At 41.2% G+C, this 13,482-nt stretch overlaps 2 protein-coding genes across 4 annotated transcripts; one reads left to right on the top strand and one right to left on the bottom strand.

Annotated features, from left to right (window-relative positions):
* Positions 1-1,384: 1,384 nt before the first annotated feature.
* Positions 1,385-4,650, bottom strand: ftr14l (finTRIM family, member 14-like). Its single transcript, XM_026353781.1, has 7 exons — positions 4,035-4,650; positions 3,771-3,866; positions 3,454-3,687; positions 3,164-3,323; positions 2,931-3,041; positions 2,291-2,427; positions 1,385-2,161 (listed from the first exon to the last, which is right to left on the bottom strand). The coding sequence occupies exons 1-7, from the start codon at positions 4,431-4,433 to the stop codon at positions 1,778-1,780; spliced, it is 1,521 nt and encodes a 506-aa protein (XP_026209566.1). The 5' UTR covers positions 4,434-4,650; the 3' UTR covers positions 1,385-1,777.
* A 2,413-nt stretch (positions 4,651-7,063) lies between these two features.
* On the top strand, positions 7,064-13,086 carry si:ch211-198a12.6 (C2H2-type zinc finger protein). 3 transcript variants are annotated; one of them, XM_026354691.1, is made up of 2 exons: positions 7,064-7,235; positions 9,525-13,086. In XM_026354691.1, exon 2 carries the CDS (start codon positions 9,646-9,648, stop codon positions 11,299-11,301), a length of 1,656 nt encoding a protein of 551 aa, XP_026210476.1. In that variant the 5' UTR covers positions 7,064-7,235; positions 9,525-9,645; the 3' UTR covers positions 11,302-13,086. The 3 variants fall into 3 exon arrangements, with proteins under 3 accessions (XP_026210476.1, XP_026210478.1, XP_026210477.1); XM_026354693.1 differs by lacking the exon at positions 7,064-7,235 and adding an exon at positions 7,558-7,904; XM_026354692.1 differs by lacking the exon at positions 7,064-7,235 and adding an exon at positions 7,911-8,038.
* The last annotated feature ends 396 nt before the right edge of the window (positions 13,087-13,482 follow it).

Here is a 13,482-nt window from a genome sequence, read left to right as displayed (position 1 = left end):
CACCGATCTGACTCCCAGAGAGGAAATTCAGGTCCAGAAGGGAAAAAAGGACCGAAATAAAAATGGATAAGGAGAGGAAGCAAAGAAAATATTACAAGTATATAGAATGAAAAATATTATTGAAACAGACACAAGAACAATTAAATAACAAGACAAGCAGATACGCACAGTGCAGTAGTTAAGACCTTTCCTGCTCAGTGACTTTACAGTGGATATAATGTGATACAGTACATAATTAAAGAAATAAAAACTATAACATATAAAGACATGTTGTAATATGGAATAGAAAACATAAGGTGACATGTTGCAGTGTAGTATAATATGCTGTAGACTATAGGTGTGGCATATAAATAGTGTATAATTTGGTTCCTCTTTAGCCACTTTGGGACCTAGTTTTAACAGCATTACTGGTTCTGTTAATTAATTAATTTGTTTCAAAGTTGTGTTTAACCAAATTCCTCATGTTTTATTCCATGATCAACAATTACTGTCATTGTCTGAATAATGTTTTCTTAAATAACTGAATGATTGGTCATATTAATTAGATTGTATACATAATATATATGTAATAATTAAATATCATTAGTTCCTGAAGTTATACTGAATAATGAAACTCATGTCAATAAGGGAATAAATCAAATTGTTATCGGAGTCAGTATTTTTCTAACATTTTAAACGTGTCCATGTTTCAGGTCGATTAGTGACAGAGTGAACATTTAGTTTAGGTCAAAGCCACACAACTGGCTGTTGGTTTTTACCTTTTTACTGAAAATTATATCCGGTATGTTATCTATAAATAATCAAGCGCTTCTTTGTGTCTTCCTCGGAGGATCGTGTCATTCTCCCACTGCAAAATAAAGCGAAACATCCGATAAACGAGTACAAACCCTGAAATCAGACACCACCTTTATAAGAAAACGAAAACTATGTCTACCCCACTTCTTTTTTCTCACGTTGCGTGTTTATATGATGGAGAATTAAAATCTGTCGTCCGACAAAACACATTTCTGCTGCCCCCTGCTGTGTAATATAGTTTATCTAAATTCCCTTGTCTCATAGGAAAGTCTTGGACATGATGTGTCCCAAATAACCTATATAATTATTAATCATAAATACCCTAAATGTAATTTTTATGCGTTTGTAATGAAATGAAAATGTTTGTGGTGATATACCGTTTTAAGTGAGGCTTGTTTGGAATATCCACGTTTTTCTTTCCTGGCATTCACCCAGGAAAGTGCAGTGTTATTCTAATATTTCTATAATAACTGTAATAATGGAGGTATTGTTGATAAAGATTTCATGACATGATTTCACTCTGTGTTTTTAGCAGGATCACAATAAAACATGAAAATCCAAAGTGCCACATAAATCAGTAACAGCATGGTGGCTTTAGACATTGTTAATTTTAATTCAGCATCCAAGTTGAACACACTTAAAGCAACACATGCCTATAGGAATATTTCATTGGAACATAACAGTCATCTGTATCATGATGTTCAAGCATCTAACATAATAATAAGACATTGACAAGATAAGTTGATAATCACATATTGCATTTTCTTTCTATTTATAACTGAAAAATTTTGTTATTATTTCTTTTAGATAAACCTAAAAGAATGATCAGTAATGAAAAGAACAAAAACAGATTATGTTTAAACACCTATGAGGAAAAGAGGGGTGATTTGTAAGAGGTGAACTTATTCAACACCCTGTTTCAAATTTCACAGCTGCAGTATATTGACAGAGTTATAGAAAGTGTCATGCTGTGGCAGCTCCCCTACAGTCGTATGGATGTACCAAAGCCCCACACGCTGAATGCAGGGTAGAGAGGCTCTGTGAACGTGGTCTGGACTCTGTGCAGAAGCTGCATGCCATCAGAAACACTGTAAAATGCAAGTATTCCTGCTGCGTGATCCAAGTAAACCCCAATGCGAGATGAAACTGGCCCCGTGATGTCTTTGCTCTTATTATTGTGCACAAATGAGTGTTTGGAGTCAGAGCAGTACAGACTCCAGGACTTGTCATTCCATCCCAGGCTGCACTCATTGCCCTTTCCTTTACGGTGGATTCCCCTGTAGGTAACAGCCACGTCGATTTCTGTTCCCGCCCAGTCCACCTCCCAGTAATAACGAGACCCAGACAGGCTGTCCCTGCCTAATACCTGGATGCAAATGGATGAGAGATTAAAAGTGTTTAGAACAGCTGTTTAGATGAAATTTACTGCAAAGGCACAGCCGATCAGAGAGAAGAGAAAAAAAGAAGCATAAAAAACTAAGATCCTTGTACTCGCCTGCTGCCAGTGGTCAAATCGATCTGGGTGGTTGGGGTAGTTCTTAGGCTCGTTCTTCATTGTAGCGGTCCGGTTACCCTCAGAGAGGTGAAGGTTGGGGTGGACACTGTTGACCTCCAGAGTAAACTGGCAAGCATCTAAACAAAGCAGAAATAGATCAAATATCAATCGCGTTTATTGATCACACAAGCAAGAATTTGTATCTTGCATCATCGTATTTAATCTGCACACTTACTCACCTAATTAAATACTTGAGACATTAACATGTTTAGGAAGCACAGTGTTAGCAGTGTAAAGTATTTGGTTTGTTAGCTTGAGGAAATTCTTTCCACAAAGGTAGGGCAAAAGCAGGAACACCTGTGTTTGTTTAAGTAAGGCTGAACTGTAATTTTGCTTTCTTGGATTCCATCAAACCTGTTCTGCAAGCGGCAGACCTTCAAAGCTAGTTTCAGTCATTTCAACACACGACGCAGTCATGCCTTTGTTAGGTTTGATTATGCTACTTCACTCAACCATGACTATTGCTTTTCGAGTCTGGATAGCACAGAACACGTCATTTCCTGGCAAATATCACATTTCAGGCTGGTGGGAAAAGTGTGACCAAAGTCATTGCTCTGTATAAAAAGTAATAATAACTCACATTTCATGAAATCTTGCCTCGTCTTTGGGTCTTCCTTTAATTTCGGCTCTTCCCTCAAAGATGATTCTCGTCTTGTCTTAGTCTCTTCTTGCGTGATGTAGACCTCCTTCACTGCGTAGAGACAGATTTTTTTTTTTTTAAAACACACATGGCAGCATAAGTTTCATGAAAGAAACAGCTGACAGAGACATTTCAACTATTTGAGATGACAACGGGAAGAACACTGTGCATACCTGTTGCAGAGATTTTGCTCAGTTCTGTTTTGCTGACTTCTTCTACTTGTAATTTCAGTGCAGCAATGGCTCTCTTGGTAGCATCAAATGAGTAATAGGGGGCGACACCGACATTGTTCAGATCTTCATATCCTGAGGGGCCTGACAGAGACTGCCAACTCTGGAAAAAATAAGAAGGTGAAAGATACAATATCAGAAGGATCAGAGAGGAGATGCATCTCACAAATAGTCTCAAGAACACTTCTGTTTTCTCCCAGCGTTCTCAGCTTCTCAGCACAGATCTGCCTCACCTGTAGAAAGTGTATGTGATCATCAGCGTGCGAGAGCTTCTCCAGGTCGTTGTGTCTCTTCTTCAGCAGCGTGATCTCCTCCTCCAGGCGATCTAGCAGTATCTCAGCCCGTGACACAGTGGTCTTTTCGTGGGAGCGGATCATCTCCTTGACGTCGTTGTACTTCCTCTCTATGTAGAGCAGAAGCTCAGTGAAGATCCGCTCGTTCTCCTCTTGGGCTGATTGAGCAGAGTGCTGAAGGGGATGGAGAGCATTGATGAGAATATGGATGAAAGCAGTTTTTTTTTTTTTCAAGCAAGACAATCATTTTTACTTACTTTAACTGATTCCGTAGCTTGTCGAAGATCCTGCCACTTTTTAAGTCTCTGGTCAATCCTCTGTTGTGATTTGTGCAGTGTGGTGCCTAGCTGTTTCTGTAGAAGAAGAAGAAATTATTTTTAAAGTTCCTTCAATAGTGGATGATAACACTGCTACTTGCTGTGTTAATTGAGCCTTGTACAATAAATAACCTTTAAAACAACTCATTGAGTATTTACTGTTTGTGATAGCTCCCATTTTCCAATAAATATAGAGTGACTCACTTGTTTCTCGGTCCTCTCAGTTCCAGCTGGGACGATGTCGTGGTGTTTGTGTTCATCCATCATGCACAGAACACACACTGGTGTCTGATCGGTCCGGCAAAAGGCCTCCAGCAGCTTGTCGTGCTGTGCACATATCTTCTCTCTCATCTGGCCTGTGGCTTTGACCAGCTTGTGCTTCATCAGAGCAGGGTAGTCATAGTGAGTCTGGAGATGTGTCTCGCAATAGGAGGCCAGACACACCAAGCAGGACTTCTCAGCTTTCTGCTTCCTGGTCGTGCAGAAGTCACACAGCACTTCCCCAGTCTTAGCTTGGGTCTTGGGCTGGTTACGACTGTTAGAGCGACGAGATTTGTCCAAGCTGCTGTATCTGTCTAAATCCAGGTTGTTACGCTGAGACATCTTGACCAAGATTTAAAGAAAGTCCAGCAGATACGACAAAATTAGAACCGACAGGTGATTCAGCTCAGCTTCACTCCTTAAGAAAATGTGTTGAGGTCAACAAGGAATCAAAAAAAGACTCACAAAAAGTGAGCATGCTAAGAAATCCAGCAGAGAAAACGAGTTCCTGAAGTGAAGTGCTCCAGTGAAACTGTGTGACTGATTGTGTTTGACAGAATGTTAGCTATGTGGGCTGCTCTCACTGTAAAACCAGTATTCCTGGTTGGGTTTTTTATAGTCAGGGAATGGGTGTAACTACAAATATACTGCTTGTAACTAATTAGACTGAGAGAAAAGAGAAGGAAAAGTTATAAATGGCAAAATAAAATATGCCTTTTACTTAACTTCAAAATTAGGTGTCTAATTAAAATTTCTTAGTTATGAACAACTATATGTAGGCCCTACATCTTGACAGTATGAACACTTTATGCAACTTTAACAGAGTAAATATAAAGCTGTTCACTTAAAAAATCATTTTACAATTTAACTACACTCTTGAGGAATGACTGTTCCTTTTCTTTGTTTGTATTTGTGTTGTGTGTATCTTTAGACGTGTGCCCAGAATATGTGCAATATGCTGCGCTCATGTTACAAGAGAATTCACAAACACTGGAAATGGGAAACAGCATCATCTAGTGGGACTAATTTTTTACTGCAAGAATATATTCCCCACTGCACAGCCTGAATGTGCAGGCAGTTTTTGTTGAGAAAGTGAGAAGGCTACATTATTTACAGAAATGACTTGAAGGGTTAAAACAATAAGAACATCTCTTTGTATAATTCAGTCCAACACGACTCCACCACTCACTATGACCTCAAAAATAAACATAGTCAAGATTCAAGATTAAAAAAACTTTATTAATCCCAGAGGGAAATTGTTTTTCCTTTTTAAAGTTACTCTCAACTCAGAAAGAAAGAAAGGGAACCGTAACCAGAAAAGATCCACACCAACACAAATACAGAATAACGTCAATACAGAAAACTCAGTATTTACTTGGAATATGTAAGATGGATGGAAATAGGTTAGAGTTTGTCAGCTACAACATGAAGAGGCTCCAGCTCTAACCCTGGAACAGAGCCAGGCCTCCTGATCAGTTTGTTCAGCCCGTTAGTGTCTGTCCAGTCCAGTTTGTTGTCCAAGTAACCTCCCAGGTATTTGTACTCGGATACGACTTCCACCTCCTGTATAGAAAGAGGGGTGACGGGACACCCAGATTTCCTGAAGTCCATCACCAGCTCTTTTGTTTTACTTATGTTGAGTTAAAAATTTAGTCCACACCAGTCCACAAAACTGTCCACCACTCCCTGGTACTCTGATGTCTGCAGCCTGAATCCCACCTACAACTGCAGTGTCATCAGAGAACTTCTGAAGGTGGCAGGACTCTGAGTTGTACCTGAAGTCTGAGGTGTACAGCGTGAAGAGGAATGGAGACAGAACTGTCCCCTGTGGTGCACCTGTGCTACAGACCACAGTGTCAACACACACAGTTCTGCAGGCTGAAGTGAGCTACTGGGGGCGGTTAGTGAGGTAGTCCATGATCCACAAAATCAGAGGAGTGACAACCTGCATGTTTTTTGATTTCTCTCCCAGCAGTGCAGGTTGGAGGGTGTTGAATGCACTGGAGAAATCAAAAAACATGATCCTCACTGAGACCCCGGGCTTGTCCAGGTGGGTGTAGGTGCATGATGCATGCAGCAGATGCATGATAGCATCATCCACTCCACTCCAATATAGTTGAATTAACTCCTTCCTGATAGTTTAAACAAACATCACAACCTTTTAAAAGTTAAATTCATGGCAAAGCTGCTGTATTGAATTGAATTAGATTGTACAGGCCATGAGTGTACATACACATCAACATGGAAATATACAGTATGTTCAGTGAACTAGAACTTCTTCAATTTCCTCCACAGTTGTTTACGCTATTTTTAGGGCAGGGCCTCCCTATCTGGTCCTCAAGGCCCACTGGTCCGCTTGTGTACCCACTGCTGCTTGTCTGGATCAGGTGTGCTCAGTCAGTCAGAAGGTGGAAGATACCAATTTCACTTTGCCTTCTTTCCTACCACACATCTGAGATGGTATCCCCCATCTTCTGACTGAATGAGGCCCTCACATTTTACTTGAGCATTTCTATTTCATGTTACTTTATGAGTAACAGTTGTGGCTACTTTGATTCATTTTATTAATACTGAACACAGCCAACTTTATAATAAATTATGATATATTAGAATTTAGTCTTTGAGTAGTATGTGTTTAATGTTCCCATATGCAACATTAAAGTGTTTATTGTATAATAATCATCATATATTGATAATTATAAGACAAATTAGCAGCACATTTCTACAAAATGAGTATCTAACTTCTAGCATTATAATTCTCTGTGCCTATTTATAGAAATACTCAAGTAAACCTAAAAAATGTGATTAATTCTCTTTTAGTTTTAGCTAAATAACCCCATGGGGTTCATGATCCCATGGTCTCTGTCGTGCATGAACGACTCCTACACTGCAGGGGGCGGTAGTGGTTTCCTCGCTGCGTTGAAATGACAATAATTTCTTTCGCTAAAGTGCGTCGGTTGTCCAACGTTGGCGCCAGATGAGCTGTGGCGCCAGCTACACACACAGGCAGGAGAGAGAGGAAGACAGAGCAGTTTGACGAGGCGCACAACAGCTTGCAAAGCCTTCCTCAATCCCCCTACTTTGAAGCATATATACTATTCTCATTTCTCCCCTTCTGCAATCAAAACATAAAAGGACTAAAAGGTGGGTGTGTGCATGCAAGATTGTAGACATTTAAGACCTACGGGACCCTTACTGCTGCTCATTATTTCATCGTTAAAATTCAACTTACTCTGTCATGAATAGTAGCAGAGGCAAGAGGAGGTCTCAGTTTAACTGAATGCAATATTAGTATTAATTAAAATTGCAATTTAACCTAAGATTGTGTATCTTGCGTGGTGATAGTAACGTTAGCGAAGTTTGTAATGGAAAAATACAGGCCCTGACTCGTACTGCTTGTAACATTATGTTCTGGTGGAAAAGCAGACAGCGACATCCTGGCATAACTATTTCAGCTTTGAATCTCATCCAGGTTGTATTTGAGGCATGTTCGCAGGCAAATCGGCCCATCAGTGTTTTTCAGATCTACGTGTTTTTGTGAGCGAAACCAGATTTAACACAGCCGGAGGGGCGGTTTAGTAAAGCTTCCGCTATAATGTTTTAAAATCTACAGGCTAATGTTGGTACTAAACTGGAGAGCAGTCTTTAGCCGAGCTAGCAGACTGGATTAGCTCGCTTGTTAGCTTGGCACCAAGGCTATGTAGCCAGCACGCTAATATTGTCTCTGCTGGATAGCTGCTAACATCAGCAAGGCCGCCATTGAAGTCGTGTGTGCGGTTTGTCTGGTGCTGCCGCAGTAAAGGAGGGTTTCAGGTTTGTAGCCAGGAGTCGTCGTGCCACCCGCAACTGAATATCTTGCCCAGCAGTTTCTTTTTCTGCTAATGCGTTTTGCCGCATATATTGCGGGATTTCTGTGTCACACGCAGTCTTAAGTCGCTGGAAAGTCCGTAAGTAAAAGGCATCCTTTCCCGGGCTTTTCGCACAGCATTCATCGCCCTCACCCGTTAGCCATCTTTGTTTCAGCTAGCCAACTCCTGGTTGGAATTACGGTGTGGCTCTTAGCTTGCTAACATTCTCACCATTAGCATATAACGTCGTCGTCTGCGATACTACGCGCAAATGGCTGGCTTGCGGTCGTTTTCGTGCGGTTGTGTGCGCGTTTTGCTAAGCCCAATGTTGTTCTGCGATCGTTTCAGAGACGGCTCTAATTGAGCATGTTTTGTAGGGCGGAAGCTAGCGTGGCTAACGATAGCTAGCGGCAGCCATCTTAGGCAAGCATGTAATCTTGGCTAGCTGGAAGTGCTGGTGTGGCACAACAAGATGGCCTGTTAATACTCGCACAGCGAGAATTTCCGCGTCGGCCGTAGTTATAATTTACGAAATATTGAATTCGATCACTCGTTTAATGTAACCGAATATCTTGTGGATGCTTTTCTACTCTGACTACAATTACTGCCCAGTTGCTTTTGCTATTAAGCTAGTTAGCTGGCTAAATTGTACACATTAGCAGCTAACACAATGCTGTTTTGTCGTTAACCAGTCCTCCCCGACCGTAGCCAGCTAACTAGCGGCTATGAAGGCTGTTTGTAGCCGTTTTAGTAGGCTAGCAAGAATGAGTTCAGTGTTTATTAATAAAAATGCCATGTTTTAGTGTCCCTGCTTCCGCCACGCTGTATCGAATAACCCACGGCGAACTGCGCAGATATAGGTTTTGTAGCTAGGCCGACCAGGCTTTGAGATGCGGATTAAGTTGGAATTGTGAGCTTGATCGCGATGTGGTCCACTTTGATTTTATCAATTGTGTTAGCTAGTGAGGTGAAGCTTGTCATGAGGGCTAACGTAGCTAGCAAATTGATCACTTAGCCTGCTAAGTAGTAAAGCAAACATGTTGGGCATCATGTGAGACGTACAGTTATGGATAATGCATGTGCCAGTGCCCGTTCATCTACTTTTTTTAAACTATGAGCACTTACCATATGCATTTCCCACTTTATTATTTATTTTTTTAGTGAAGCTCATTGTGTGTTAAAGGTTTATTCGTATTGTAGTATTTCAGTGAATATATTATCAGATGACACCTGTTTTTTATAATTGTGTGTATGCAGGTAATTATCACATGTCAGACTTTGAATGAGGCTGGGTGTTAATTTGTTATTGTTGGGTGTTAATTTGTTATTGTGCCTCAACACAGGTCCATGGAGTTTGTTTTTATATATAATTTACATCTATACTTTGTTTCATATTTAAGTATATATGCATGTACCAACTATTATTAAATGATAACAAAATATGTTGATTTTTAGGGGTCACAGGAATAACAAGTTTGCCTTACAGGGGTCTACTTCGTTCAGATTTTCTGTTGGGAATGGCATCATTTTAAACAAATCAACAAAGACATTGTGGTTATTGTTTGTTTGTTTTCCTCCTTTGCAGATATTCTCAGTGACAAGAGCACCGGCGCTTCACTGAACAAAACAAAACTATATCCCCCCGATTCTTTTTTGAGTCACCGCCCGGCAGGAAAACGGAGGTCGTGGGGCTGGAGTGTGTTCTCATGGCCGAGTCAGAGACTGAATGTGACACACCCGGCCTTGACACACTTGGGTCGGAGTGTGTCATAGCCCACAGCCATGTCGACCTTCACTATGGAGCAGAAACGGAGATAATGACAGAAGAAAAGCGTGGATTAGAGTTGGAGATCCATGGTTCAGACTTAAAGATCCAGGGACTTGGAACAGAGCTTGGAGCTGTAGCCTGTGTGGATGCAATTGTAGCGGAGACAGACCATGATTACATTAAGGTGGAGCATGGTGATATGCACTGTTTCACAGGAGCAGAAATCAAGACAACAGGAAACGAGGCTCTGCTGGGAGAGGTGCTGCTTAAGACAGAAAGTGAGCATGTGGTCAAAGTGGAGTCTGATCATGGCGGGGAGTTGACAGTGGAGTCAGAGAATGGTGTAATCATACACGAAGCCCATGGTCTGCAGTGCAATGAGTGTGGTGAGATTTTTGGCAGCATAGCTGATCTTCATCAACACTTTGAGATCCATAAGGACCTCAACCCTTACATCTGTGTCCACTGTGGTGAGAGCTTTGCTGTGGAGGCCAGTCTCAAGCAGCACATGAAGATTCACATGAAAGAAAAACCCTATGTTCCCCCTGGTGTTGAGATTATGGGTAAAGATGTTATTGATGCCTTCAGCCTCAAGTCTCACCAGATGATTCATTTGCCAGATAAACCCCACAGATGCTCAGAGTGTGGTAAGAGTTTTGCAGCAGCCATCACCCTGAGAGAACACATGAAGATGCATTCAGAGGATAAGCCCTACAAGTGCACCCAGTGTAGGAAGAGCTTTGTTCGCAGAAGGCATCTGAAAAAACACCAGGAGGTCCATGCACGTGAGAAGCCATATACCTGCGGCCAGTGCGGCAAGGGTTTTGCTACAACTTCCAACCTGAAGCAGCATCAGAAGACTCACGCTGCAGTTGTGCTTGGGGATAAACCACATCGGTGCGCACAGTGTGGAAAGTGTTTTGCAGCTGCTGCCACTCTGAGAGAGCACCAGAGGATCCATTCGAGTGAGAAGCCGTACAAATGCAACATGTGCAGGAAGAGTTTTGTCCGCAAACGCCATCTAAAGAAACACCAGCAAGTCCATGCCGGAGGAAAGCCCTACACCTGCCGACACTGCAACAAAGGTTTCAATCACTCCTCTTCTCTCTCTCGCCACCATAAGACCCACCTGCAGAATCCAGTGTTTTCTCCTCCTCAGCCTGGTAAACCCTTGTCTTATGGCAGTCCTCCGAAGCAAAGGGTCCACCAGCAGGGAGACAAGCCCTACATGTGCCACCACTGCGATAAGGGCTTCAATCATTCCTCTTCCTTGTCCCGGCACCAAAGAGTCCACTCAGAGGGAAAGAGTTACACCTGCGCTCACTGTGGCAAAAGATTCAATCACTCCTCCTCACTTGCTAGGCATCAGAGAGTTCATTTGGAGGACAAACAGCAACAGCAGCAAACACAACCACCACAGCCACAACCGCAGCAGTACAGCACCATCCCCACAGGGAAGGGGTTCCCTAACAATGCTTTCCCAAAACAGCGCATCCTGCCCGTTGAAAAACCATACAGGTGCTCTCAGTGTGGAAAAGGCTTTAACCATTCATCTTCTCTCTCCAGACATCATAGGATCCATGTAGACCAGTGAGCACTCTTTCCCACCCTCACATGCTGTCTCATGTAAACGCGCACACACACTCTTGTCTCCCCTGTTTCTGTTCTGCAACGGTCCCATCATCGATAATGTCACCGCAGGAAACATCAGGCCAAATTCTATAGACAAAGTGGTCCGGTCAGCACATTGCTATGGTGAAGTGGAGCAGTTGAGAATAAATGGACAATAACTACACAAGTCTTCAAAAGGAAAATGGCTTGGCCTGAAGGACTGTCTAACCTATAATTCAGAGCTGAACCCAGGACTTTGTGCTCAGTTTAAAGAGGGTATAATAATAGATTGTGAAGGAGCCTCTATTCTTGTTTGTGATTGTGCTTCACTTGCTCCAGGACCTCTCTTGAACACTTTTAAAGAAAAAAAAAAAGTGATTTGAAGATCAACACGATAAAATTGTTATCTAGAGAAAAATGCTACACCCTCTGGTTAGTCTTTTTGATAGAAGAATTCAGTTTATGTATCTTCAGGTGGGCACATGCGCTTTTCAGCTGCAACTTTATTCAAGGCTACCAACACAATTGCTGAACAAGGACTGTTGTCTTGATTTCAATTTCTTTTCACCACATTATCCGTGTGAAGCAAACGTTGAAAATCCTATGTAAATACTTATCGATTTTCTTTTATATATATGTATAGGTGACTAGTGTGCTGTTCCAAAAGATTACATTTTGATAGTAAGATCCATTTTGTCTCCACCTTTTTTTTTTCTTTTATGACTTTAATTTGTTTTAAGTGTTGGAGATAAACATGTTGCAAGTGTTCTCATGCAACTTGTTCTTGAATTTGAGCTCCATCAGACGGGAGCCATCTTGTATATTTATGAGGATGTTTTCTTGTATGTCTGCGATGGGTTAGCACTGCTACATAGACTGTACAGAGGGCAATACTGGCTGGCACCCTGACTCTGTTTTGACATGCAATTTAGCCACAAGAAAATGCATAGTGCAAAATAAAAACCTACTGGGTAGCATATTACAACATGACCCGTGTCCTAATTATTTGCTGTGCAGATTCCTCTTTACCCCAGCACCAAATGGACATCAAATGTCACTTCGTTTATTGCTTTGGAGCCTAATTACCTGTGTATAGACTATAGGTAACCCATAATAATCTGAAAACTTCTCACAAACTGATCTAAAAAAAAGACAAAAGGTTGTGTATACTAAAATACTACATGAGCAAATCTCACTTTTACAAGATTTTTTTCTGAATTCCAATGGATTGCGCTCTATTTACTGTTGTGTAAAATATCTTTTACAAACTGATGTATTTTTTTAGATATGGCTTGGGTTATATGAAAGGGAATGAGAGATACAGTTTTTAATGGGAGCGAATATTATGGTGAGCAATATTTTCTTTTGTTTGGATAACAATTGTGCTTCAAACTGTAGCATAGTTTCTTCCTTGTGTTAGATAGGTGCCTTATTGCATGCTGTGTAGAAATGTATGCCGAGCTGTTATTTGAGAAAAAAGTTAGGGTTTTCAGGACTCTTTTGTTCTTATTCATACTAACTTACCCTGCATTTTAATTTGATGTCACTGATACATATTGCTTTTTTGCTTTCATGTATATTACCATGTGTTTATACTGTTACGACCATTATGTCTTTATTTTTTCCCCCTTGATTTTTGTCAATTGCCTCATTGTAGAGAGAAATTGTAAATGATCCATATAGGCTTCTCTTAAGGGCAAGTCTTGTAACACCTCTTCCCAATTTCTGAGTGGCACATATATGGATAAATAAAGGTTGTTGACTCTCTTGTGGTGTTCAGTCTATGGAGTGCAGTTCTGAAATGAGGAGGAACATTGCGCAGCATAGAAAATCATGGTCCTTGTGCTTCCTCAGTGTCTCCACATGGTGTCACTCTTTAGCTTTGGATGTTTTTTAAATGCAAACAGTGTTGATGTCATTTCAGTGGGATGAGTCCAGATGTTGAGCAGGGACTGACACTGGAGTGTTTTACATCAGTTTTAATAAGACTTTTATCCGTCCTACATCTGGAACATCTGCATCTTAAGCTGTTATATCACAGAGACTGACCCAGACTGAGTAGAAGGTGTAATTTAATCCACGCCGGCAAAGCTCTTGGGAACAGCCTGAGAACTGTAAAAACATCAACATGTCAGGAAACTACCCGTCTTCCCACACTCGTGCA

This window comes from Anabas testudineus, chromosome 15 (assembly GCF_900324465.2).
Source record: "Anabas testudineus chromosome 15, fAnaTes1.2, whole genome shotgun sequence".
Classification (NCBI taxonomy): domain Eukaryota; kingdom Metazoa; phylum Chordata; class Actinopteri; order Anabantiformes; family Anabantidae; genus Anabas; species Anabas testudineus.
Note: the sequence above shows the minus strand (reverse complement) of the source record. Positions and strands in the feature narration are given on the sequence as shown.